At 40.7% G+C, this 25,269-nt stretch overlaps 1 protein-coding gene across 1 annotated transcript in view; it reads right to left on the bottom strand.

The window, feature by feature from the left end:
* The window catches only part of APBB2 (amyloid beta precursor protein binding family B member 2), a 285,381-nt gene that overhangs the window by 19,881 nt on the left and 240,231 nt on the right, over positions 1-25,269 (bottom strand). The window contains exon 11 of the mRNA XM_077815721.1: positions 9,612-9,617. Coding sequence (XP_077671847.1) covers positions 9,612-9,617 — 6 coding nt within the window. The remainder of the gene's footprint in view (positions 1-9,611; positions 9,618-25,269) is intronic.

Below are 25,269 nucleotides of genomic sequence, written 5' to 3'. Positions count from 1 at the left end.
TTAAAACCTTAAAGAGATAACCCTCCTCCCCCCATTAAATAATAATAAAAGGTATTTAGAAAGCATCCCTTTTTTTAGGGGCATGCGCAGGGCACTGCACTGTTCAAAACAGACTAAACTATTATAACAGCATAAGATAGACAAAACCAATGCTATAACGACCAAAGAAAGGAGGGTGGTTATGGTTTAAGTGGGAAACACCTCAGAAAAGTGTTGTCTTACACTTTCCACTATAAAGGAGTATTGTGACTTTTCTTTCATAAGTATTAATACCGCCGTTGTTTGCAGCAGACATATGATATCCTGCAAGGAAAACCCCATACACTACAGATGTGCCTTTTCTTTGTCCCATGTCATTCCATTTGGATTTAATAGAGTTGAAAAGTGTTAAAAATCACTATTCCCCCACACACCACAAAATTCTGTCAGCCTGCCAAAAATCACTGAACATTTTAAAGAGACTGGCCTATGTTTCTGCCAAGGCAACAGCAGACACTCTACTGGGAATGTCTGGGAGCCGCCAGAAGCTGTGGCTAGGGATGGCAGGGCAATGTGAGAGAGCACCAAGCTAAACTTCCCCCAAAATCTCTTTTCCACTTCCCAACCTGGCACATGATCCCAGTATTTCTGTCTCTCTTTCTCTCTGGCAGGAGGAAGAGAGGCCAGGCTAGACTCCCCTCCTCCTCTCCTGGACCCAGCACAGGGCAACAGCATCCCATCCTCATATTCTAGGATAACACTCTACTCTCCTGTAGCCAGCTAATGTGGTTAGCTCTCTACCTCAGGTTGTAGTAATCCGTGCTGTAGGGTTTAAGGCTCAGAGTTCAAGCCCAGTGGATGATATATGAAGGGGAGTATTATTACAGTTGCACATAACATAATTTGTTTTCACCTTTGTCCTTGAAAAACTCCTAGGCAATGACATACAAAAAACTACATTAACAGAACCTTATTTTGCTTGCAACATTCTCAATAGTTAGGAAATGCCAGAATTATGGTTGCCCATGCATGCCATGCTCCTTGTATGTACTGTGATTTTGATTACAGAATGATATACTATTTTTCCCCACAGGATATTCAATGCACAGGCTGGGTGCACAAGAAAGATGATTTAGGGTGGCACAGGCAACTGTAAATTTGGCATGTTCTAACTTCCCAGTGCTTGACTTTGCAACCTAAATAATGGTAATTTAACAGAAATTTTTGTATGTAATACCATGTATTCATAACAAGGCTGAACTAAATATACAGAGTTAATGACAATCAGCAGCAAAAATTATTTAGTAAATATTTGATCAATTTCAACCTGTGAGGAGCCAAAAAAAGCCTGCACTATGATGTTTCAGGGAATTGGGCCCAAACCCAGCAAATGCTTCCACATGTGCTTAATTTAAAGCACCTGAATAGTCCTATTGTTTACAACAGGATTACTCACATCTGTAAAGATAGGTATATGCATAAGCCTTTGCAAGATCAGGGCTATGTCTGCATACCTGTCAGGATGGGGAGGATATCTCATCAATAAAACCCCTTCCCTCTCTTTCTTCAAAACCAGAGTTACTGTATCATGCAGAAATCTGAAAACACCATCGGCTTCCAAATCATCAATCAAACTATCATCTTCCCATCTGCCAAGGCACAGACCATACGTCAACTTCAATAATTCATCAAGTCAACTAAATGTCTTAAGCAACATCCATGAGCACAGTCCTACAGTACAGTACACAATTCTGCAATACTGGCCTGCTCCCACAAGACACCCAGGTTGTTAAGAATCCAACTTGACTCTCCTGTAGCTAGGGTTCAAACTATTCTGTATTTCAAGGAAACAAACAAAACCCCTCCTCTCTCTTTTGTAGAAAAATTATCAAGGATATGAGGGCTCCAGTTCATACCCTTCCAGAATTACCAATGGTAAATTAATCTATGGAAAAGGTATAACAACTGAAATCTTGCATGCAAATGATTGGGCAGAAAAGAGAATACTGCCTTCTGAGCAAGATGTATTGACTTCTGGACAAGTCACTGGAGTTGTCACCTCCCAGAATGTGGAAGTGCAGAAGCTACAAGCCAGCTCATGCCAAGGCCCCTAGGTTTCAACTGAACACTGACAAATACATAGCTGGAATCAGTCTGGTTCACCTATGTGTTAGTGTTGTTAAAACAGATATCAGAGTTATAAAAATGCGTCTAGACTTTATGAAATGCTTGCAATTTGTTGCATGCATTAATCTGACTGATAATACCTACATCCCACGTTATAAGGTAATATTTAAGTGTTTGCTCTTTAACTGTAAGTCACCAGACAGGACAGATGCATTAACAAGTGTGAAATACTAGTTTCCAACAAGAAAAGGAGTACTTGTGGCACCTTAGAGACTAACCAATTTATTTGAGCATGAGCTTTCGTGAGCTACAGCTCACCTCATCGGATGCATACCGTGGAAACTGCAGCAGACTTTATATACACACAGAGAATATGAAACAATACCTCCTCCCACCCCACTGTCCTCCTGGTAATAGCTTATCTAAAGTGATCATCAAGTTGGGCCATTTCCAGCACAAATCCAGGTTTTCTCACCCTCCACCCCCCCCCCCCCACAAATTCCAACAGGAGATGTTTATCTCTTGCCCAGCACAATAAGGCCCATCAACATCAGATGAGCCATCAGAAGACAAAAGACTTTGTGCATTGCTCTCTTCCCCACATTCCCCATGAAGAGGAGACTTTCAACTGAATTCCTCCCAAGAGCTGAATTTGCAACTTTATGCAGAAGGGGGAAAGGAATAAAAAGCCCTAACAAGAAGGAATTGTATTTTTTATGCTTGCTTGGACTGTGAGAGAACTAAGCATAAGCAAAAAATCCCCAGTGCTTGCCCTGGGTTAGCTCTAAAGGACTTATAGCCCTTGCTTATTATAGAAGCTTTCATTACTTTTTGAAACTTAAGACTAACTCATTTGGGTGTATGCAATGTTTACCTGCTTTAACCTTGTAAATAATTCTTATTTTCTTTTCCTAGTTAATAAATCTTTAGATCTTTTATTATAGGGTTGGTGACAAGCATTTTCTTTCGTGTGAGATCTAAGGTACAACTGACCTGGGGTAAGTGACTGGTCCCTTTGGGACAGGGAGTAACCTGAATATTATTGTGATTTTTGGTATAAGGGACCATCTGTCACAAAGCCAAGCTTGTCTAGGTGACAAGATAGATTGGAGTACCCAAGGGGCTGTCAGCTTGACACTGATCATACCTAACCCCATCAAAGTCTATCCCACTAGGATACTCACATGCAGAAAGCTAAGCATGTGCAGAAGTGTTTGCAGGCTAGAGTTCCTGCTCCTACTGAAGTCAAAAGGAATTCTGCCATTAATGTCAGTGGGACAGGAACACTTCCCTATTTCAGTGTAGAAAAATCTTGGAGGTTACAGCAACTTTCACAAGCCCTTTACTTTTCTGGGCTTGGGCCTACAGTGGAGAAGCATCTCAGCAGGAGAACACAGTATTCAAAAACGTAACTGGATCCCGACAGAATGGTTTCCAGGATGATGCCAGTTATTCTGCGGTTTGCTGTAAAAATGAATATTTCCCTTAGCCTGAAATGAAAACTTCCATAATTTGTGCATGTATCCTATGCTCCATCTAATGGGAATCTACAGTACGTATGAACTGGGACTGAATCGTTATTTCAAACACAAGTCATAAAACAGATTGACCAGAAAAATGGATGAGAATTTTTCTGTGCGTGTAAGATTGTAGCTTGGCTCTGCTGTAGAGTTGAAAATACAGTAGAATCCTCTTAATTAGGATGCCCTGTTGCTTATTATTAAGGGAAGAGACCTTTTTTCTTTTTTAAAAAAATGGTACTGAATAAAAATGGGTCAATAAAAAGGAATACTTCATCTTTATTTCAGTAAAGTTCTCTATTAATTGACTGGAGCTTGCCTATTTAACACGCAGTTAAGCATCACTTAACCACTAAACATTAGGTGAATGTGATTATGCTAAATGGAATTTATGCTAACGCTACCCTGTTTGAATAGCAGTCGATATTAGACTAAAGCCCTGGGAGACATCCCAGTTAATCTCACCATGAAAGCATGTCACATATTGTACTACCTTTCTAATCTAAAGTTTTACCTTTTGAACAATGTAGATATGTATTAGCTAATTTCTTTGGTAAAAATAAACTAACTTTTAAGTCTGAAATAAGCAAAGGTCGAATCTTATCAAAACACTGATAAAACACACTGATCAAAACAAATTGAAATATTTTCTTGCATCAGTGTAATTTTGATTTCCACTGTATTTATAGATTTTATATTTTACAAATAATCCTTGACACAGGAAAGTACCTCTTCTGGGCTGAGTAAGAAAACGATTTGAATTGATCAAGAAAAATGATGGCCAATGTCTAACTTTCCTCAAGTGTGGTCCATGTACCGCTGGTCCATGCTTGTGGACTGCAGGGAGTTGGCTAGTAATATGGGGCTTGCTCTCCTTCTCCTTACCAGCTTCTACAAACCTCCAGGATCTTCATTGCCAGGATCTACCTGGAAACTACTAAAAACTGCTGGAAACAAGGAGAGCCAGCACCACGTGATCACCAGCCAGCACCTCGTATAGAGAATGAGGAGAAGTAAGAGAAAGGGGAGAAGTGAGGAGTCAAGAGCAACCACAGGGACTGAAACTACTAATGGAGTTAGAATTGACATCCATCATTACAGAAAGAAAGTCTGGGGGAACAGAGGACCAAGTGGCTGGGAAGCATATGTAGGTGAGCAAAAGGAGAGAGGAACAGAACAGACGGGAAGGGCAATGAGATAAGAGAAAAAGAGAAAAATAAAACACTGAAAAACCATGCCTCTGGTATAACTTTTCCACGTCAGCAATTGCTGTAGTTGTCACATGGATATTCAAATGGGAGGGGAGGTGACCCACAAGCAAAACTCTTTGGTAAAATATGGTTCAGAATATGAAAAAGGTCTGAAGTTCTGGATTAACATTTTAAACAGTATTTTGCCAGCACTGTCCCTTTACAGAGGTAGGGATTTCAAATCAGGATTAAGATGCTATTAAGAGGTAAACTACTTACTGTCTTTACAGAATTGAAAACTATAACCACATGTAGTCCCTTTCGGGACACAGGGCCTGATCCAAGACCTACTGAAGTCAGTGGAAGTGTTTTTATTCACTTCAGTGGGCTTTGTATTAGGCCAATGCAGAGGCGCTTGCAAGGATGTGGAGAACTCTGTATAACAACAATTTTAAAGCAAAAAGCCAAAACAAACACTCTCCAACAATGAAATAATATCCATATCAGCATCAAAATCAGAGTCCTTGCATGGTTTGCTAAGGGATTTTTCATCTTCATGTTATCCATTAGCTGAGGCTGCTATAGGGTGAGACAATCTCCCTCTCCTGGAAAAAAACAAACCAAACCAAGCAAAAAAACCCAAAACACACCACCACCAAACCACCCAACTCCAAAACACGTCCTATAATCCTTTCCATCTGAGCTGGATTCTAAAATTTGCATGATTGTAAAAAAATAAATCAGTCAGAGATTCAATATTTTTCTGTGCCAAAATACACAATTTTTTCACTTTGTGCATTAGACTATGTGTAATCCTTTTTAGTACAGTAGTGTCTTTAATTTTTCAGTTTTCAAATGAATTTTGATTTGTGTATCTTAGATCCATCAGGCCAACAACCACATTCTGTTGTGCACCTGCACCTTCCTACAGTTTTCTAATTGTAATCCAGTACAGAATGCTTATCCACCTTAACATGATCATGCAAGCTGAGAGTAGGGTGACCAGGTGTTCGGTTTTCGACCGGAACACCTGATTGAAAAGGGATTCTGGCGGCTCCGGTCAGCATCCATTGACTGTCCAGTTGGCAGTGGCGAGCAGTGGGGCTGGCAGGCTACCTCCTAGCCTCCACGCCACATGGCTCCCAGAAGCAGCGGCATGGCCCCCTCCGTCAGCTCCCACGCACAGGGGCAGGCAGGGGGCTCCACACACTGGCCCCGTCGCAAGCGCTGCCCTGGCAGCTCCCATTGGCCAGGAAACAGTCAATGGGAGCTGCGGGGGTGGCGCCTGCAGATGGGGCAGCGTGCAGAGCCGTCTGGCTGCGCCTCCGCATAGGAGCCAGAGCAGGGACATGCCTCTGCTTCTGGGAGCTGCTTGAGGTAAGCGCTGCCTGGAGCCTGAACTGCGCCCCAACCCCCTGCCCCAGCCCTGATCCCCCTCCCACCCTCCGAACCCCTCAGTCCCAGCACAGAGCCCCCTCCTGCACCCCCAATCCCTCATCCCTGGCCCCATCCCAAAGCCAACACTCCCAGCCAGAGCCTTAACCCCCCCCCCCGCACCCTAACTCCAGCCCAGAACCCCTTCCCATACACTGAACCCCTCATTTCTGGGCCCACCCCAGAGCCCACACCCCCAGATGGCTGGTGAAAATGAGCGAGGGTGGGAGTGAGCAGGGGCAGGGCCTCTGAGAAGGGGTGGGGCATCCGAGGAGGGGCGGGGCAAGGGTATTCGGTTTTGTGAGAATAGAAAGTTGGCAACCCTAGGTGAGAGGATACAGGATTTCTGATAGAGGATTTCCCCTTAACAGAAATAGATAGGTCCCCTCTCCCACTAGCAGCCCCAGAATTCTTATTTCAGTTCTCTTTCAGATGAGAACATAAAAATTTGTTTCTTTTTAGAAGAACATCAGTTACTTTTACGCAGTTATTGAATTCTCCTTGCGTGATCTAGCACTGAAGGCAATCCACTTGCCTTTTTAATACATTCATGCATATAGCTTGTATTGCTAATTATCCTGTATTGGAAGCCTCTGAATTTCTCTCCAATTGCTTTTTTAGGTCACTTACTAACTCTCAAGTAGTTTCCTTGGGCACTGTTTGTTTGGCCACCTTGAGTGGGAATGTGAATCCTAACAATTGTAACCTGGCAACCTTATATGTGAGGTTCTTACAGTGAAAGAAAACCCCAGCCTTTCTGTTATTTGTTGACATCTCAGAGATCATTCCCACCTTTTCAAATTATTTAATTTTTAACCCCTCGTTCTGCCCCCCAATACCTGACATCTCTGTGACATTCAGCTCTTTAGGACCTTAGGCTCCAAGCCATGCTCCAATCTGAAAATATTTCTATGCTTCCAGGGTTTTCATTCCCAATTTCATGTATGTGCTATCCTCTTCTCAAAGCTCTAAGTGCCCCCACCTATTTTCCATATAACTCTGGGTCTCCATGTCATAGATACCACCCTTCCAACAGAGGACTAGACAGGATTCTCTTCAGACTTAGCACTACATCCTGATTAGGCAGAGGGATGGCTGTTAAGCATAATGAATCACTTACCCTTTCCCCACGTTCTGTGGTGGGTCTCTCTCTCTGTTTCTCACCAGAAACACCATCCTGGATCTGAGAAACCTTCCCGATAAGAAGTTTTGCCAAAAATTCACCCTTTCCCACAAAAGTTTCGGTTTAGACAAACTGGCATTTTCTGATGAAAACCATTTAGTCAAGAATTCCCGACTGGCTCTAGTTAGGGGGGCAGGAACTGTATGATTAGTCAAGAAGAGAGTGTCAGCACAGGGCGTCCATTTCAAATTTGGATTTTCACTGGTTTTTTTGGTGGCTAGAGATAGAGGTTTAGGGTCAGATCCTCATCTAATGGAAACTGGCAGAGCCCCATTCAACTCAGTGGAGTTACACCAATTTACACCAGCTGAGGTTCTGACGCTTAACATTTTATTAGCATGAACCTTCACATTGCAGTTCTTTTAGAGAAGAAGTCCCATCTTACTTCAGAAAGTTTATGGAAGGTATATGGGGATTCAACTACTTACTCAGTTCTAGAGGTGCTCTCTCCAAGGCTAAGGTACATGGATGAGACAGCATGGGAAAGACTGTACTGCTGCTACTCATACTGTGCAGCATCACAGGGGCTTTATTCTCCAGATTAGTCTTTAAATCTTTGAACAGCCTCTTTGATGCCAATCATGTAACTTGGATAAACATTTACTATAGTAAATTAATATTTAGATATTTTAGACAACAATCCTACCTTCAAAAACAACAAGGAGTCTGGTAGCACCTTAAAGACTAAGATTTATTTGGGCATAAGCTTTCGTAGTTAAGTAACCCACTTCTTCAGATGTACAGAGTGAAAATTACAGATGCAGGCATTATTATACTTCATGTGTCAGTATTATAATGTCTGCATCTGTAATTTTCACTCCAAGCATCTGAAGAAGCGGGTTTTTTACCCACGAAAGCTTATGCCCAAATAAATCTGTTAGTCTTTAAGGTGCCACCGGACTCCTTGTTGTTTTTGTGGATACAGACTAACATGGCTATCCCGATACTAGAATACTACCTTCGCAGATACAAGTGAAAGATGCAAGCCTTTGTAAGGAATATTTAAATAACTGATAAAGAAATCAAATTGAGATGCCCAAAGCTCAAGTGCACATTTAATTTAAGATGGCAGCAAATACTGTGTCTTCATTGAGATTTGCCTTATTAAGCCGTTGGGAGTGATAGTTTCCCTTTTTTCTTTATTATTCAGACAGAAAAACTAATCACAGTATTTTCACAACCAGAGAAGCAGATCACAGCACACTTTTGTTAATGTTATCCTAGAATGATCATCACTTCTTACATGCATGAAATGTACATTAGCTTGCAAAGCCATAATCACCAAGAAAGTTCAAACATTTCCCTAGGCCAGTGCTTTCTAAAGAACTGATTAAAAACCAGTCAAGCTTGTAAAGTAGTCTCATTATATTCCTTGAAGCAAACCCAAGGAAATGTCCACATCTCTAAACTATCTCCCTTCCAACCTGTTCCAGTGCCAGGGCTTTACTATCTAGAAGAACAAACATAACTGGACTGAGGCCGAAACTTAATTCTGACTTGTGGAGTACAATTCTACCAGTAAGAAATTGCTGCCTGACTATAGCCCTTGAGCTGCAAAGCAAATGATAACAATATAGTAGAATAGTACTGTACGTGTTCCAATACAACAGGAAGTGTTATAGAGAATCCTAAACAATAACTTTGCACAACATGCAGATAAAAAATGCATACATGACAGTTTATATAACTTGAAGTACAACCTGCCATCCCAAACACTAGATGAAGAGAATAATTTCAGTGTTGCCAACTCTCATGATATTTTTGTTTTTCTTAAACTCCTCGCTCCTGGAGTCATGTAATTATGTGCGAATCTGAGCTTTTATTTAATAAGAAAAGTTTCTAGTCCTCATGGCCACAGAGAAGAGCTGGAAAATATGAACCCTAAATTCTCAAACACCAGAAGGCACGTAAAAAGAACCATGATTCTCCCCGCGACCCCCGCCAAATCTCATGATTTGTAACTAGTCACATGTTTGGGGGGGACGGCTGAGTCACGATTTTTGAATGCATGGGGTTGGCAATACTGTCATTACTGGATTAAAAATGTGATCAGGTACAGGATTAGTTTACTTCGCTACATGTTAGCTTTTGTAAGACAATGATGACTGATACTGGCACTGTTTGGTGAGTGCTAGGCAGATAAACATGGAGAATGATGGAGAAATGAAAATCATTTACCTCTCTCTGAATCCAGGAAAGCATGAAGAAACAGAACAGAAAGAGCAAGTTAGAAAGCATTCACACAGACAAAAGTCCAGCATACAATGAGACAGAACTGTTGACAGCAGTACTGTACATTTAACATTCAATATTCCTTTCCTGCTTAGCTTACCTAGGCGTACTGCAACTATTTCCTTTCAGCAGTTATTCTGGTTGAATCCTGTGGTGCTGAAGTTTGTATTTTTGGAAACATACAATGAAGCCAAGAGGCATCAGCTGAATTTAGAGAGGCAGCACAGGCATATCAACATCAAGAGGTAATCGAGCTTAAAATATCACATACAAATATGGGAAGCAGTATGCAGTAAGCACACATGAAAAAGTTATGCAAACCTTTGTGTTTCCAAAAGGAGCTGCTATTTAAACAGACAACAACAAACCAATCATGTGTTTTAAAAACATGCCTTACACAGTGTTACTGTTAAATCCTTGATTGCCCAAACTGAAAGAGTTTGTAAGTCTGCTTTCATTTTTACCATCTGGGTTAAAAACTTCTTTTTAAACTGAAGCCAAATTAAGTTTTCTCCATCTGTGGGATTTTCAAGAGCTCTCATGATTTAGGAGCACAAGTAGCACTGAAAATCAAAGTCACCTGGGCTCAGTTGAAAATTACACCCTCTGAGACATCCATGGCTGAATTCTGCCCCAACTTGCCCCTGTGAAACCCCACAGAAGCCAAGTGGTGTAAATCAGCATAGATTTTAGCTTCAAAGCTGTTTTAACAAATACTAAACTAACGTGATTTAACCCAAGCTGTTTTTTATTTCCCAACTGCAGCCCAATAGCTCTCAACAGGTGGGGGGCTGGGGAGAAGGGAAGGGAAAGAGGCCAGGCAGAAGCAGACAAAATGTAGCTAGTTCACTCCTTCATTGGTTGTTGCCTTTTGCCCTTCACCCCTCACTAGATTTTCCAGGATCCACCTAGATAGCTGCCACTGCTGAGGGTCAAAGCCACCCTAGAGCTGCTGGCACTTTGTAGCACTGCTATCGAACCCCATGCTGCTCAGAACAGGAGTAATTGCTGTTGTATTCCAGTGCCTCTTCCAGACCTGCACTGATGCTGGAGCTGGTGACTGCTGGCTACTGGAGCTAGTGGGTCCAGTGGTCCAATAGTGGGTCTTCAATAGGAAAAGGATGCGCTCTTAACTCATGTTAGCTAATGTTATAACGAACATGGGGTAAAATCCTAGTGAAAACAAGGAAGTCTGTAGTTTTAACAAGCGTTAGCAGGTTGAGGTTGAGACGATGGGGGAGCCAAGCGTTTACATTGGCCTGTCAAATGTTAAAAACTTGCAAAACTGACAGCCCAATCTTCTCTTCAGTCACCTCCCTCAAGTTATTTCCCTACTATTACAGGGTCCTGCAGCCCAGGCAATCTCCCACCAGTACTTAATGAAGCTCACATGCATGGGGCAAATGTCCATTGAGGCGTGTCTTCACAACTGTTCTACTCAGATTTTGTTCGCTACCCTGACACTTGGGTCACTGGGGAAGTGTGGCCACGGTCTTCCTCTACTATGCCAGGATTGTTTGCTTCCTAGGCTCTTTCCATAACCAGAAGAGAAAAGATATGGAGTGGGAATTTGCAGATAAGTACACACTTCTATACAGGAAAGCTCCATTCCTCTGAGCCAAATGATGGCTGTGTGAGAAAAACAACAGACATTGCCCAAGACCAGGGGTTCTCAAACTTCATTGTACCACGACCTGCTTCTGCCAACAAAAATTACTACACAGCCCCAGGTCGGGGAACTGAAGCCTGAGCCCCACTGCTCGGGGGAATGGGGAGGGCAAAGCTGAAGCCCTCCAGGCAGGGGGCCTGTAAGGGCTGAAGCCCTTGAACTTCAACTTTGGCTCTGGGCGACAGGGCTCGGGCTTCAGCCCTCAGCACCAGCAAGTCTAAGCCAGCCCTGGCGACCCCATTAAAATGGGGTCGTGACCCACTTTGGGGTCCTAACCCATAGTTTGAGAACCACTGCCCAAGCCAGTTACCGGTGAGTTGACTGCATTTAGAACCTAGATTAGACATATGTACATTGCCTCTATGTGGATAACGAATGATGTCACTAGGATGAGAGGTCTCATCTGTTGTCTTTGACTACAAGGTTGCCAGAGATGTGGGGCCTAAAGAACAATCAACTGTTGATTACATTTGCTCATCCTGTTCCCATTGCTAAGATACTCCTGATCCCACTCTCTTGCCCAAAGAATAGATCCCCTCTCATTCTCACCCCCAAAAGGGTAGAACTCGTTCAAGGAAGGGAGACTGATCTCCCATTTGAGTGAGGTTCATGTACAATGTACAACTTCAGGGACAGAATGAATGTAGGGCTCAGCATGATTTCAGGTTCTATCCTATTGGAAAACAAGGGGCACTTACAGAGGCAAAGAGGAAAACATGTTTCACACAGCAAGGGCTGGGTAAGAAAGAAGAGAAATGAAAATGAATTTAGGATTTTCAGAGGGGCCTGCATATGCATTTTAGGCCAGGTTTTAGGTTAGGTTTGCGGATGCCTAACTCAATGCACGTGTACAAATCAGATATTTGCATGTATGCATATTAAGATAGATGTTTACTATTTAGATGTCATTTGTTGTCACTTTCCCTCTAAATTGGTGTCTCTCTTTTTCTTCAGCATTATCTGTGGTAATACTCTGTTGTACTCATTAGATATATGGCCAAACATAGGCCATGCTTATAGGATGAGGGACGCTATCCCTGGAAGCAGTGACTCTGACAAAGACTTGGGGCTCATGGTGGCAATCAAATGAACATGAGCTCCTAGTGCAATGCTGTGGCCAAAAGCACGAATGAAATCCTAAAATACTAATGAAATGTATAAACAAAATAATATCAAGTAGGAGTCGAGAAATTATAGTACCTCTATATGTGGCACTGAGGTAGCTGAATGCAAAATGTAGAAACAATGTTCCTGATAGTTTCACCAAGTGTCAGTGTGAAGCAGGGGGAAATAAATCATCCTTTTTCAAATAACCAACTGTGATTTTAAAGGTAGCTGTGGAAGGACACGTGAACATCTGCAATGTGCTTTAGGACTATGTTCCGTTTTACTACTTTCTCAATGAGGTTTGAGTAGTGTGCTTAACATCCATACAACAGAAATTTAGGATGAATGCACCTGAGGAGTTTGCACCTTCTCTTCATTTCATTTTTACTATCTGAGAAAGTGGCAAAGACCTTCTTGTCATACTTTCCTGACTTGTTGGATGGGATAATCAGCAACTGGAACAGAATAGTTTGCCGTTTCCTTTTCTCACGTAGAATTAATAGCATTAAGCACGAATGTATCCCCCCCACCCCATACAAACTTGTAGCCATTATTAGGTCATTTTTCTTCTGTTTCTTCACTCACAGCATTTACTTATGGACCTAGAAGTTTAAATCTGCCTGGAGGAACATATCCAGGCTTCATTCTTTAAATTGTTCTTTATGTGTTACGCAGAGGGCAAAACTGTCAGCATAAAAAGAAGGTTGCAACTTCTTATTAAATTCCAGTCTTCATCTCAGTTGCTTTTAGAGCATAATCAGAAATTGATTTCTGCCCTATTTTCCATATTGAAGATAAACAGATTGCTCTTGAATGAAGCAGATGTTGAAGAGCTGTTACAAAGCTCGATACAGGGATTTAAAAATTATCCTTGCGGTTGTATTTTGATGATGACGTCATTGAAAAATGTTTCATTTCCAGGATCATCAGACGCAGTGTTATATCCTTCAATATCAATAGACAGCAGCGTCCCACCTGTGGCCTGGGAGTTTCTTGGCCCTTGATGTGCTACATTGTGGCCACTGAGGGCAATGAAGTTGAGAAGAAAATCTGTATTTGATTATGAATGGAAAATATGTTCCCTGAGCTGTAGCCTGAAATTTTAAAATGGAAGGGTTTGAATCAGCCCCATTGTTATGGGGTGGAGATTCTAGGATCTTCTCAGTGGGATCTAGGAGTGACCCCTCTCTCCAATCATCAATGATTCCGCCCATTCCTCTTCCCCGTCTACACAGTGCTATAATTTATTGATTGTTGCCCACTGGCTTTACACACATAATAGGGACCTCATTGTGCTTACCAAAACCCTTTTAACAACCCAGAGATTTAAATTAGCTCCTAATGTTTCTAATATCAAAAAGACTTCCAGCTATAGACAATGACCATGGTAACAGTTCAGTGACCCAGAATTTCAAAATTTGAAAGAAAAAAAAATCTAGTTTCTCAGGATTTAATCAGAGAAGAAAAATAATGCACATTTCATCTGAAAAATAATCAATATGTTTTTAATTAAAAATGTGAAAGGTAAAAATGATTACGATTCTGAATTTTCTGTGAGTTACCCAAATTTTAATTTCATTTGAAAGGTGCACTCAAGTGGTCTCTCAGACCCAAAATTTAGATTATTTTTCATTTTAAATAACACTTAGGAAAAAAAAAACAAGAAAAAAGGTGCCTCTGGGATAGAGCAAAATTTAAACATACTTAAGGTAATTGGATGCAAAATTTTTGATCTGCTGGTACGTAAGTCCTTGAAACTGAATCTGTTAATTCTTCTACCATTATACAACATGAAATTTCACATAATATTTTAACAAGACAATACCACTGCAGCAGAAAGCATGGAAGGGAAAGAAAAAAGGCACAAGGAAAATCTGTAAAGGGTGGCAAAAATAATAGATTGTTTAATTTCTTTCAGCCAAAAATAAATGAGTGGTATTCTCACCATGGAACTCTCTAAAATGCTAAAGTACAAACAAGTCAAGGGGGACCAACTCTCATTTTAATCACTAGAATTCCTTATTGTAGTTTTCAAATGAATCCTATGTGTCTGTGCAGAAACTGAGCACATCTTGTAACCTATGAATTAATTCACACAAAAAAGACTGTATCTGTCTATGTGTTTCTTTCACATTTGGATAGCTCAGTTATGGCCGAATGAATTCTCTTTAAACTTCTCAGAGAAATTCGCCCCAAAACTAAAAGCAAACATGGTAAGTTCCAGTTCTAATGGCAGATTCCACAGAAGGTTGTAAGTGTCTGAAAGCAGATGTTTAGAATGAATTGACCAGCTCAGCTTTAGCTATGATGCTATAAGAGCAGCTGTGAAGAATCTTGAATGTAGTATTCTATGTACAGTATATTCCCAATTATCTGAATAGCATGGGGGATACGGATTTTATTCAAGAAATCAGGAGTTCAGCTAATTGAGAGGTCAGGAATCATTCAGCAGCGGGATGGGCTTCCCCCACGGCTGGGAGCTCAGGTCCTCCTCCTTGCAGTCCTGGCCAGGGGTCTCTGTTCTGCTCATCACTCCTGGACCAGAGCCTTCCTGGCACCTTGCACCTGCAGGGATCGGGTGTCACTGGACCTCTACAGCTGCACTGATACAGCTGCGCGCGCTCACTCACTCCACTGACAGAGGGGCTGCAGAGGGCTCCCTGCACTGCCGCTAGAGCCATTCAGCAGCAGGGTAGCCGCCTTCTCCTCCTCGCAGTCCACACCGGGGATCTCCGCTCTAATATCCGAAACTCTGCATTATCTGAATCCCTTCCTTGTCCTCCAGCATGAGATGAATGGGGGGCAAGGAAGGGACTGGGATAACGTTGAAGCTTGGATAATAGGGTTTCGGGTAAACAGGAGTATACTGTATTCCATACTGAGGGGACTGATTTTTAAAAAGGAGCAAATCATGCCCTCCCACAAACATAGGAGGGCAAGAAGAAATCAAAGAAACTCTGCAAAGATCCCTATGCAGAATTTCTGACATATCATTCCCTTGAGGGAAGAGATTAAGGGACCCACTGAGGAGGAAGAAGCTGCAGACTTCCAACCCTGCGGATCTCAGGGGAAAGGACCATCCTGTTCAGAGAAAGACTCTTTGAGTTGCTGCTTTCCTCTGAAGAAGCTGTGCTGTCATTGGCAGTAACTGCCAAGAGCTGTTTTCAAGCAGCTTTAAGTCTCAATTGGATTTCAGATCAAATTCTGCAAAGCGCCCAGAGGATAACATCACTGAGGCTCCACCCCTTGGTAGTCCAGTCGTAAAACCTATGGAATCCTGACCCTGTGGAACTCCAGGAGAGGAACTCATATTGGGGCCCAAGGAGGGAGTAAAGATGAGAGAGGTGGGGCGGGGGAAGAATCATGATACTGTTGACGTAGAACCTTCTCCCAGGAGAGGTCCTCCATGAAACATGAGCAGAAGCAGAGAGATGATTGAGTGGTATTGAGGTTATTTCCCCTCAATTTTGTAACTCAATTCTTATAAAAGGGATTGATGTAAAACTACTTCTGATCACAGCTATAAAATATCTAACTTACAGATCAAGCCCAAGCACTATTCAGCTATGGAGGTCAGCAAGCTGAGGGTAAAAGGAACTAATTGAAGTAGCAAAAGACAAATTCTAATATGGTTTGCGACAGCTCTGGGAAGGCAAAGGCATCAATGAGAGGACTTGGGGACAAGATGGAGAAATGAATGGTGGAGGAGGCAGGACTGTGAGGAAAATCATTAGTGAGAGAGGGGAAGAACAATGTAAAAAGAAAGGACAGAAACACTGTCTTCCATATTACTTACTGGTTGAGTTTTAAGTGCCTGATCCTACACACCTTATAGACAAAGTCAATAGGAGTTTTGCTTGCTAGGGATGGCAGTATCAGTCTATAGAGAGTGCTATCAATACCAATAAACTAGCAAGAAAGTGGTTAAAATATTAAATAATTTATGTTTTGCTCTAAATCCTCTTTTGGCTCTTCCAGATATTAAGGATATTTATCAAATCTACACTGTATCTCAAATGACTGTGCAGCTAATAAACTGAAAAGTGATAAGGGTAAACTACAAAACTACTTAAAGAACTACTCACTTTTCATATATAGAGATTTTCAAAATGACTTCCTCTCTCCCTCCCCCCCAAAAATTCAAAACTGGCTGTTTCTCAATAATTTGTTTTTTAAGGTGGGAAAAACATATTCGTTTCTTAAAATAAATCATGACACCACATGTAATGTGTTAGCTACATTTGGATGTACAATTAGATGACTAAGCACAGTTAGAAAAGGTGAATATGGCAACAGCATGCTTAAAAAGATAACCAAACCCTACGGCTCAGTGTTTTTTGTTCTCCCGCTTAACAATAATTGTTAATTATTGTCAGTTGTTAACAACTGATAACATCTTTTATTGCAGCTTGCGTGTCCATTTAGATACACATTTGCTTTAAAAATAATAGACATTTATGGAACACAAACAGTTCTTTGCTAATTACTTTCACAGAAATATCATAGGACAAGCTGATAGCTTCCTGCACAGCATCTGAGGGAGAAAAGTGTTTTTTCTGTATAATGAAGTTTAATTATGCAGACTTCTTTGGTAAAGCGAACAAGATTGAATAAAGAATATGCTAGCTCATTAGATTATCAGTACGTTTAACACACTGAAAATAAGACCATACCTTCTCATTGTCTTTTGTGCAGAACACCTATAGATCCATGGCAGATCATGGCCCTAATTATGTTTAACCAACCCTTTAAATGTCTCTGGTTCTATATTTATTCTTACATTTTTACTACCCTCTCTACCATCTGTTCTTTACATATAGTAGACAAAGACAATCCATGGTAAAATGTGAGAATGTGATGCTGCATAGTATTAACTACACTGCAAAAACCGGACACTATTGTGTACAGTAACATCTTTGATCCAATAAAGATTTAGGAATCAAACTTCAGTCTCCTTGCCCCAGCCTTTAACCAAGCCATAACGCTTTACAGGCGCTCCTTATAATCTCTTTGATGTTCTCACACAATGACATTCAAAAAAAGAAAAACTACTATCTTCTACCACACTGTAGTAAATAAGAAAGCCCTAACACTTGATAATTTCCAGCAATGAATGAGTTCAGACAACACTTACAGCTCATTATACCCTCTTCCTCCTCCTCAACCTTTCCACCCTTATTAACAGGGCCGTCCCTAGCAATTCTGGGGCCCTACGCAGCCCCCAGGCCTCTGCGGGGGGTGGGGTGGGGAAAAGCCGGTGGGCTGGCCCCCAGCTCTCTGCTGGGGGGGGGGGGGAGCGCTGGCTTAGGGGGCAACAGGAAACCCCCCCCCCCCCCCCCCAGGACTCACCGGTGGTGCAGCTGAGGCCAGATTGCTGCACTCCCACTGTTGGTGAGTGCAGGCCCAGCCCGGCTGCAGAGCTCAAGGGAGTGGGGGCAGGGCTGAGGCGGAGCAGGGGCACGGGAGGGGCAGGGCCCTGGGCAAGAGCCAGAGCAGGGGCTGGAGCAGCACGCAGCTGTGCAGGGCAACAGGAAATTTGGTGCCCCAAATTTCCTGGTACCCTACGCAGCTGCGTACTTTGCGTATGGGTAAGGACGATCCTGCTTATTAACTTCTGTCATCTTCTGAGTAGTGGGCCCAGTGATATGTACCCCATCTAGATTGTGGCTGACTGCTTCCCCTTCCCCTCCTCAATCTTCTGTCTTCAAGGAGATTGAGAAGTAACCTTCCTGCCCCCCAATACCTGGACCATATAGCCTGTCATCCCTCCTTCAGAGCAACAGCAGGATCTTGCCCTGCTTCCTCAGTCTTTAAACTCAGGGGTGAGGAGCATCTCAGCCCAAAGGGTAGTAGTAGTCAGACTAGGAACAACTGCAGGACTTTGAGATGGGACTGGGCCCTAAAGGGTTCAAGCAGGAATACACTGTAACACAGACACTTAATGTGAGGGAGAAAATTGGAAAGCAGTAAATTCTGAAACAGAGAGGATATTAGGCTTGAGTTTGCATTTGCGGTGTGATACGGCAGTGAAAAGAGCTGATATATATTTCGGCCACAAACACTGAGGAAGTGAATGACCAAAGCTAGCTGATTACAGTCCCTTCTCTATATAACTTCTACGAGCAGACATGGAATACTGCCTCCAATTCTGGGCACCTCATTACCAGAAAGATACCAATAAACTGAAATACTCTGCACTTCCAAATACTGGAGGATTTATAAGCTCATAAATGTTATTTGCTTAAATGCATAGATGTGAATCTTCATACACTACTCCTCCAAAGCCAGCCTACGGAGTATAGAGAATGTATCTTTATGGTTTTGTAATACATGAACTGTTTATGAACTGTAATAGCGTTTGACACAGCAAAATGCATATACAAAATGGATTCACTCTTTAACAGCCAAACACAACAGGACAAATAAAAAAGAAACAATGTAATCTTTAAATTTCTTTCAAAATTTAACACAGGACAAAATTCTTTTCTTTAGAGACCAACTAATGCCCATAATAGATCTATTACATATTTGAGAAATAAGTTTGCTTCCATTGAAAAGAAAACAGAGATTTAGAGTTTTGTTTGTTTTGTTGTTTGTGTGTGAGCGTAAAGTCCGGCAGTTTTCTAACCTTATTTTCTACAGGCTTCAACCTCATTAGTTCCATTGACTTCAGTGGAAAGAAACTGATTTCCAGCAGCTGAGCATCTGGCCCTGTGTCTCAGAGCTCTCCCCACCAAAAAATTTTAAAATCAAGTAAATCAATGTCTGTAGCTCTTGCTGTAAAAATCCCCCTTTGACTACAGACCGGATTGTGCCATTAATTTTTAAGCAAAAATTCCCACTGGAAGCAACAGGGATTTCTGCTTAAAAATTGATATATTGTTCTGGCCCTATGTTCTTAATCATATCCTACATAGAAACCCTGTAACCTTCTCAAGCTCTATTTTTAAAATAAAATATATATCTCAAACTGTTTGACACATGCTGCATGAAATCACGTAAAAAGCCAAAATGGAACAATGAATTAATTCTATACTTAAAAGACTACACCAAGGCAGCAGAGTCACAATGGTAATTTTGGGTGCTAAATGTCATATTGATACTTGATGTGGCACAACTGCTCCTCTGCTGGGCCTCTATAAACCAAAAGTTTCCTAGGTTAATAATTACAGAACAGCAGCATAAGATTACTCTAGTATTTTTTCGGAGTTCCCCTCAACCACAGTTCCTAAGTTATAGAAATTGAATGCAGTGCCTCAAACGAAGCAGTCAGTGCACTTCTAGCCCTATGCTGCATATCATCTGATATCTAAGGTACCTTCATCTGCCTAAGGTCACCCAATACCACCAGAATTCATCACGTAATAGAATAGCATGTTTCCTGTCTCCTACGAAACTCTGTAATTAAATATGAACAGACCATAAAAAGTTTGGCTTGTTAGGGGAAATAAATGGGTCTTGGCAGCAGAAAAAGAATTAACAAGGAATAGCAGACAACCTTTCCCCAATTCAGCAGAACTCCATTTCAGATGGCTAAAGTGTTATTTTTGACAGATTAGCAGATTCAACCATAAAACACATTTACCTCCAGTGCAGCTATTTTAGAAATTTGTATAGGCATTAATCAGACAAAACCTCCATGCCACAGAATACAACCAAAATTATTAGTGTCGGTTTCTTTGTCAGGTACCAAAAACAAATGTCAAAGACCTGTTAATTACATCCCATAATGGAGAAACCAAACTGAATATATCTCATGGATTTTTATTTCCTGGTTTAAACTGGTTCGTTTAAATCTGACATGGACCAGTTTCAGCCAAAAAAATAAGGGTTCTGAAGAGGCCTCTCAAAATACAATGGAGCAAATTCTGCACTCTGTGACACTGGTGTAGTAAATCTGGATTAAAGCCATGTAAATCCCTTAAATCAATGCAGTTACTCTGGAATTACACTGGTCTCAATGAGGTCAGAATTTGGTCCACTACTATATGTAGTTTTTATTTCATTATCTTAAAGCATAACAGCTCCGGAAAAACCTTGCTGAATACATTTACACAACATTGTAACAGTTCCAAGAATTTGTAGTCTATCAATACATATTTAATCATCTAAATATTAATTTACACAGTTTCAATTGCTGTTTGGCCCTTCTAATTAATAATACAATGGAGAAATACTTAAAACATTTATAGGTGTGGTTATTTCTGTTTATTGTTGAATATAAATTTTTATTCATAGCTGCCATATAGGTTTGTTTTTTTCAGATATATCAAACCAATATTGTTATTGAAAAGATCCAAGTTACAGAAATAAAGCTACCATTTTACCAATAAACAATTTAAAACTAGCTCTTCTCTTAAGAAATGTTTTTGGGATAAATAGCAGTACCCCTCCCAACCAAAGTTATTAAAATGATGTCAATCATGAAGTAACAGCTACAAAAATGTAATTAAAGTCATAGTTTTGAGAGAAAAGCCTCTTTGCATGTTTTATTGAACTAAACCAAACCTCAGAAATGCTCAATACCCTTTATACTGAGGAAACAAAAATTAGCAGATATTAGGAAAGCAAAGAGGTTCCGCAATTCATGTTACAAACCCAACTGAAGAGTAACACTGCTGAGTTAAGTGGAGGTGGGGAAAAAAAAAAAGATTAATGTTTGCCTTTCCCTCCCCCTACCCAATACTGTAATGAGGATTCACAGCTGTACAGCAATTATCAAATCAATGAAATTCACCCTGTTTTAAATTCTTCAGGAATACAGATGGGCTTGAGAAAGCAGAGATTCGTCCCCGAGCACCCAAGCTAATACATAACGTTTAAATCATTTAAGTTTCTTCTTCTGTCAAAAGAGCCATAAACTGTCTCACATATACTGTACATTAAATGTCTACAAAGAATTTGATGGGGTTATGGTTCTTCCATCTTTATGAAATATTCACTCTTTATGAAGCTCTATAAAATTTCAAAATCAAAGACTCATGAATTAGAAATGAATAATCTCCATTGTCAAAGATCTATTGAAAAACAGGATAATGGTTAGCTATGGGTTATCAAAAAAATTACATAGGCACTATATATATGAAGTAGCACACACAGATTTATGTCATCCTTTGCAAATGAGCTTTCTGCAATTTACTGTTATTCTATCTTTTTGCCTATTAACACAGCACTGGCAATAAAAACAAACTATGCCCAGGCACAACAGAATTACAGATTTAGGCAGGTCACCATGAAGTCGGCAATTGCAGCCAGCTTAGGAACAGGAATCCTGAACTGAACACTGACCAACGAATCTATCAAGCATCTCAAGGTCTAAGCTATGTTCATCAGTTTACCGCTCAAATGAGCAACATCTGAAGGGGAAGGAAGGGGGGAGGGGAGAAGCAACAAATACTTACAGCATACCGTATATTCCCACATCTCTGCTACAATGCCTTTCTGAAGGTTGTTAAGTGTCAGCTCTTGAGAAAAGAAATCTGACTTGCCTTTGTCACACTAGAAGCTGTCATTTGCCTAGCAGGCAGCTACACAGGATCTTTAAACTAATGTACCACAGCTCTGAAAATACAGTGAGAGAGAGACAAAGGCTACTCCTATGTTTCCATTGTGGTTATATGGTGGGAGGAGTAGGGTTGGGTTGGGTTTTTTTAAGTTTCTTACCTTTTTGATTGCAGCAAACAGGATTTTAATGCCAAGCACGTCAGATACAACCACCCAACTCAATGCCCTGCATGGTCCTATTCCCCTTTAAATGTACAGATGATGCAAACTGCTCTTGGATCCAGCCATTTACTTGTACTTCAACGACCTGTGCTGAATACTCCTGGGAATGGTAGCTCATTCATTTTGTATCAAGTTGAACCAAATCCTGTCCGCTCCCACTCTCTTCATCAGGCCGCCCTCATTCTCTCTTCACTCACTGTGCTCGGCTGTGCTGATTGGATACAGCTGTGAATGAGTGGATGCTGTCTCCTGAACTGCATGGTTCAGCTAGGGGTGTGTCTTTTTCTCCCTGTTATCACTGATTTTAACCATTTTTGTGTTTACTACGTTTTGGCTTTAAAAAAGTCTTTCTACTCTCTCAATACAATGTATTTATTGTAGATTATCTTTCTGTCCTGTAAACACAATTAACTCTAATCTGATGGACTAGAAGCAACCTTTTTGGAAAGTTGAAAGTGTGCAAAGGTTTGTCGTTTTTGTTTGTTGCTGTGCATTAACCAAAATAGTTTAAATAGGATTCAATATAGAAAATTAAATGTTTTACAATGCTTTCTCTTTTTAAAAGGCAGGGAAAAAGCCAAATTACAGTATGCAGAATTAGGCACAACTCCATTTACTTCAGTGATGTCACACCTGCTTATACTAGCAGTGAAACGAATCATTGATCTGTATAAATATATATTTCAAATAATTTGATACTCCAAAATATGAATGCACAGTACTGTACTTCTAATATAAAGTGGGGTTTGCTCTAACGTGACTGTAAAAATGACACTCCAGGGCAGCAGGTTTATTGGCTTTCAGTGAACTCATTGAAATGTGCTCAGATAAAATAAAAAGATATTTTATCTAACTGTCAGCCATGCAATATCAGCCTGGCTCTGGGAGTCTAGATAGATTCTGTCCTTCATAAACATCACTATCAGATTTAGCAGGCCAAATTAAGCCTCAATGACACCTGTGCAATCCCATTACAATCAACAGATTTTCAAAGGAGTAACAGGTTGGAACTTAATAAATAATTCTGTTACTGATGCACAAGAAGAACAGATCCAGCTCCCTATTTCTTAGGTGTGTTGGATCTGTAGGGCTACCAGGAGCAAGGCAGTAAAATAATTTTGCCATCACATTAAGCAGATATGACTCTTGAAAGTCTTGATACAAAGAGGAGGCCAATCCATTGAGAAATGAGATGTCACTTTTAGACATTTTCAAAGCAAACGTGCAATTTAATGGACTCGTTAATTCTGTAAGACCACACACTGCACTTGTTATCCAATTCCATTTGGCATTCAAGATATCTTGCTTAAGCTGCATGTGAAGGCAAAAGTAATTTGATATTTCTAAGGGCTTCCCTCTCTACTGCTCTTCTCCTGTTGGTATAATCTTCTGTTTCACTTTCAACAACCAAAGTACAACAGGATATGGTGGTTTTTCAATTGGCAAAAACAAAGAACTCATAAGAACAATGTTAGACACTGATTTAAATGGACACTAAGGAGAGAAGCCAAGTTTCCATGTTTTAACATGCTGACTTTATTTTGTGTGAGCTGAGAACTTTCCCTCCCTCAACCCCTTTCATTTGCTTTTACATAAGAAGAGCAATTTAATGGAACAGTGGAAAATTGTGGTACTGTGCCAAATGATATACAGAGTAAGTTTCAAACTGTCCTTTTTCTAAATGAGAGGATGAGAAAAAGAAATATACACATATAAGCAAAACAATAGTCACACAAAGTAGAATTATGCCCTAAGAAAAGTAGAGCTGGTTGGAAAAGATTGTTGGTTTTTGCAGGAAATTTTGAATTTCCCCCCAGTTTTTCAATGAAAAAACAAAACTAAAAATTGTCAATGTCACTGAAAAAGAGAGGAAAAAGAAGGGAAAGCGAAGGAGTGAGGGAAAATGCCAAATAATGAAAATAGGTTGGTTTTTGAAAGCCAGATTTTGGTGTCTGAATGTATATCATGAGGGTATCTAAACCAGAAACTACCATTCTGGGACCGCCCCAGAACCCACTTCTCATGCAGTGACTCCCATCCCATTTAATAAAATGAGATCAGGGCGGTCTTGTCTTTCCCCTCTCTTCCCCCACCTGTTTACAACGCCCCGGGGGCCATGATGATCCTCATTTAAAAACCTCTGGTCTAAATAATATCATGTGAAATCTGACTGCTTACAAATACTTCCCACAATTTTGTTCCAAATCAAAGAGCATCCACAGCTGTCTTATTTGTAAAAGAAGAAAAAACAAAAATACACTTTCATTCAAACAGTGCAGAATGTAAAGATCGGTTTTAAAACTTTACACATTTTAAACCCATGCAGGAAGAGAGAACCTACTCTGCCTATTCAAAACAAACAAGTTGAGTCCTTCTAAGATCAGGTTTGGAGGGCTAGCTCAAACAGTCTCAAATTAAAAATAAATCCCCCAAAATAACCTACATGAAAATTAAGTCATCACATCTGTCATCTGTTATGCTCTTAAATAGCCTAGAAAATCAATTTTATGTCATTCCATCTCACATTTAAGATGGATAATAACTCTTCCTTAATTTTACTTTATGTATGCTCAGCAGCTACAAACCAGTTTTGTTTTGTTTGATACCGCAAGCATTACTCAGGGAACTGACACAACCTTATCAAAAGGATTTCCATATTGTTAACTTATTCAGGCTTTGCAGAGTCAAAGACATGGACATAGAATTTGATGGGGGAGAAAGAGTGCCGATATATTTCAATACCTAAAGTGATCTGAGATTAATTTCTAATCCCATGTTGAACTGGTATGTAGTACAGATGATTTCTCAAGCTTTTATCTCCTTACCCTCCAGCAAAAATCCAGTTATGGATGAATATTTGACCTTGGCTAGCCCCATGCTAAGAAATAATTATCTAAATCACTATTAACATTCAGGCCTGCTTTCTTGACTCTCCCGCTCTAGTCTGTGTTTGTGCCTTCTAGTTGCTGTCCACAGAAATGATAAGGGACATATCTCTCTGTCAGCTAAGGGAATTCTCCTGCAGCTTCAGTGGCAGCTTTTAAAACTGAAAAGCCAGAGTTTGGGTCCCAGCTACGAGTCTGTGCATGTGATTTGCTTAGT

This window comes from Eretmochelys imbricata, chromosome 4, assembly GCF_965152235.1.
Source record: "Eretmochelys imbricata isolate rEreImb1 chromosome 4, rEreImb1.hap1, whole genome shotgun sequence".
Classification (NCBI taxonomy): Eukaryota; Metazoa; Chordata; order Testudines; family Cheloniidae; genus Eretmochelys; species Eretmochelys imbricata.
The sequence above is the reverse complement of the archived record's forward strand: the minus strand, read 5'-3'. Positions and strand labels throughout refer to the sequence as shown.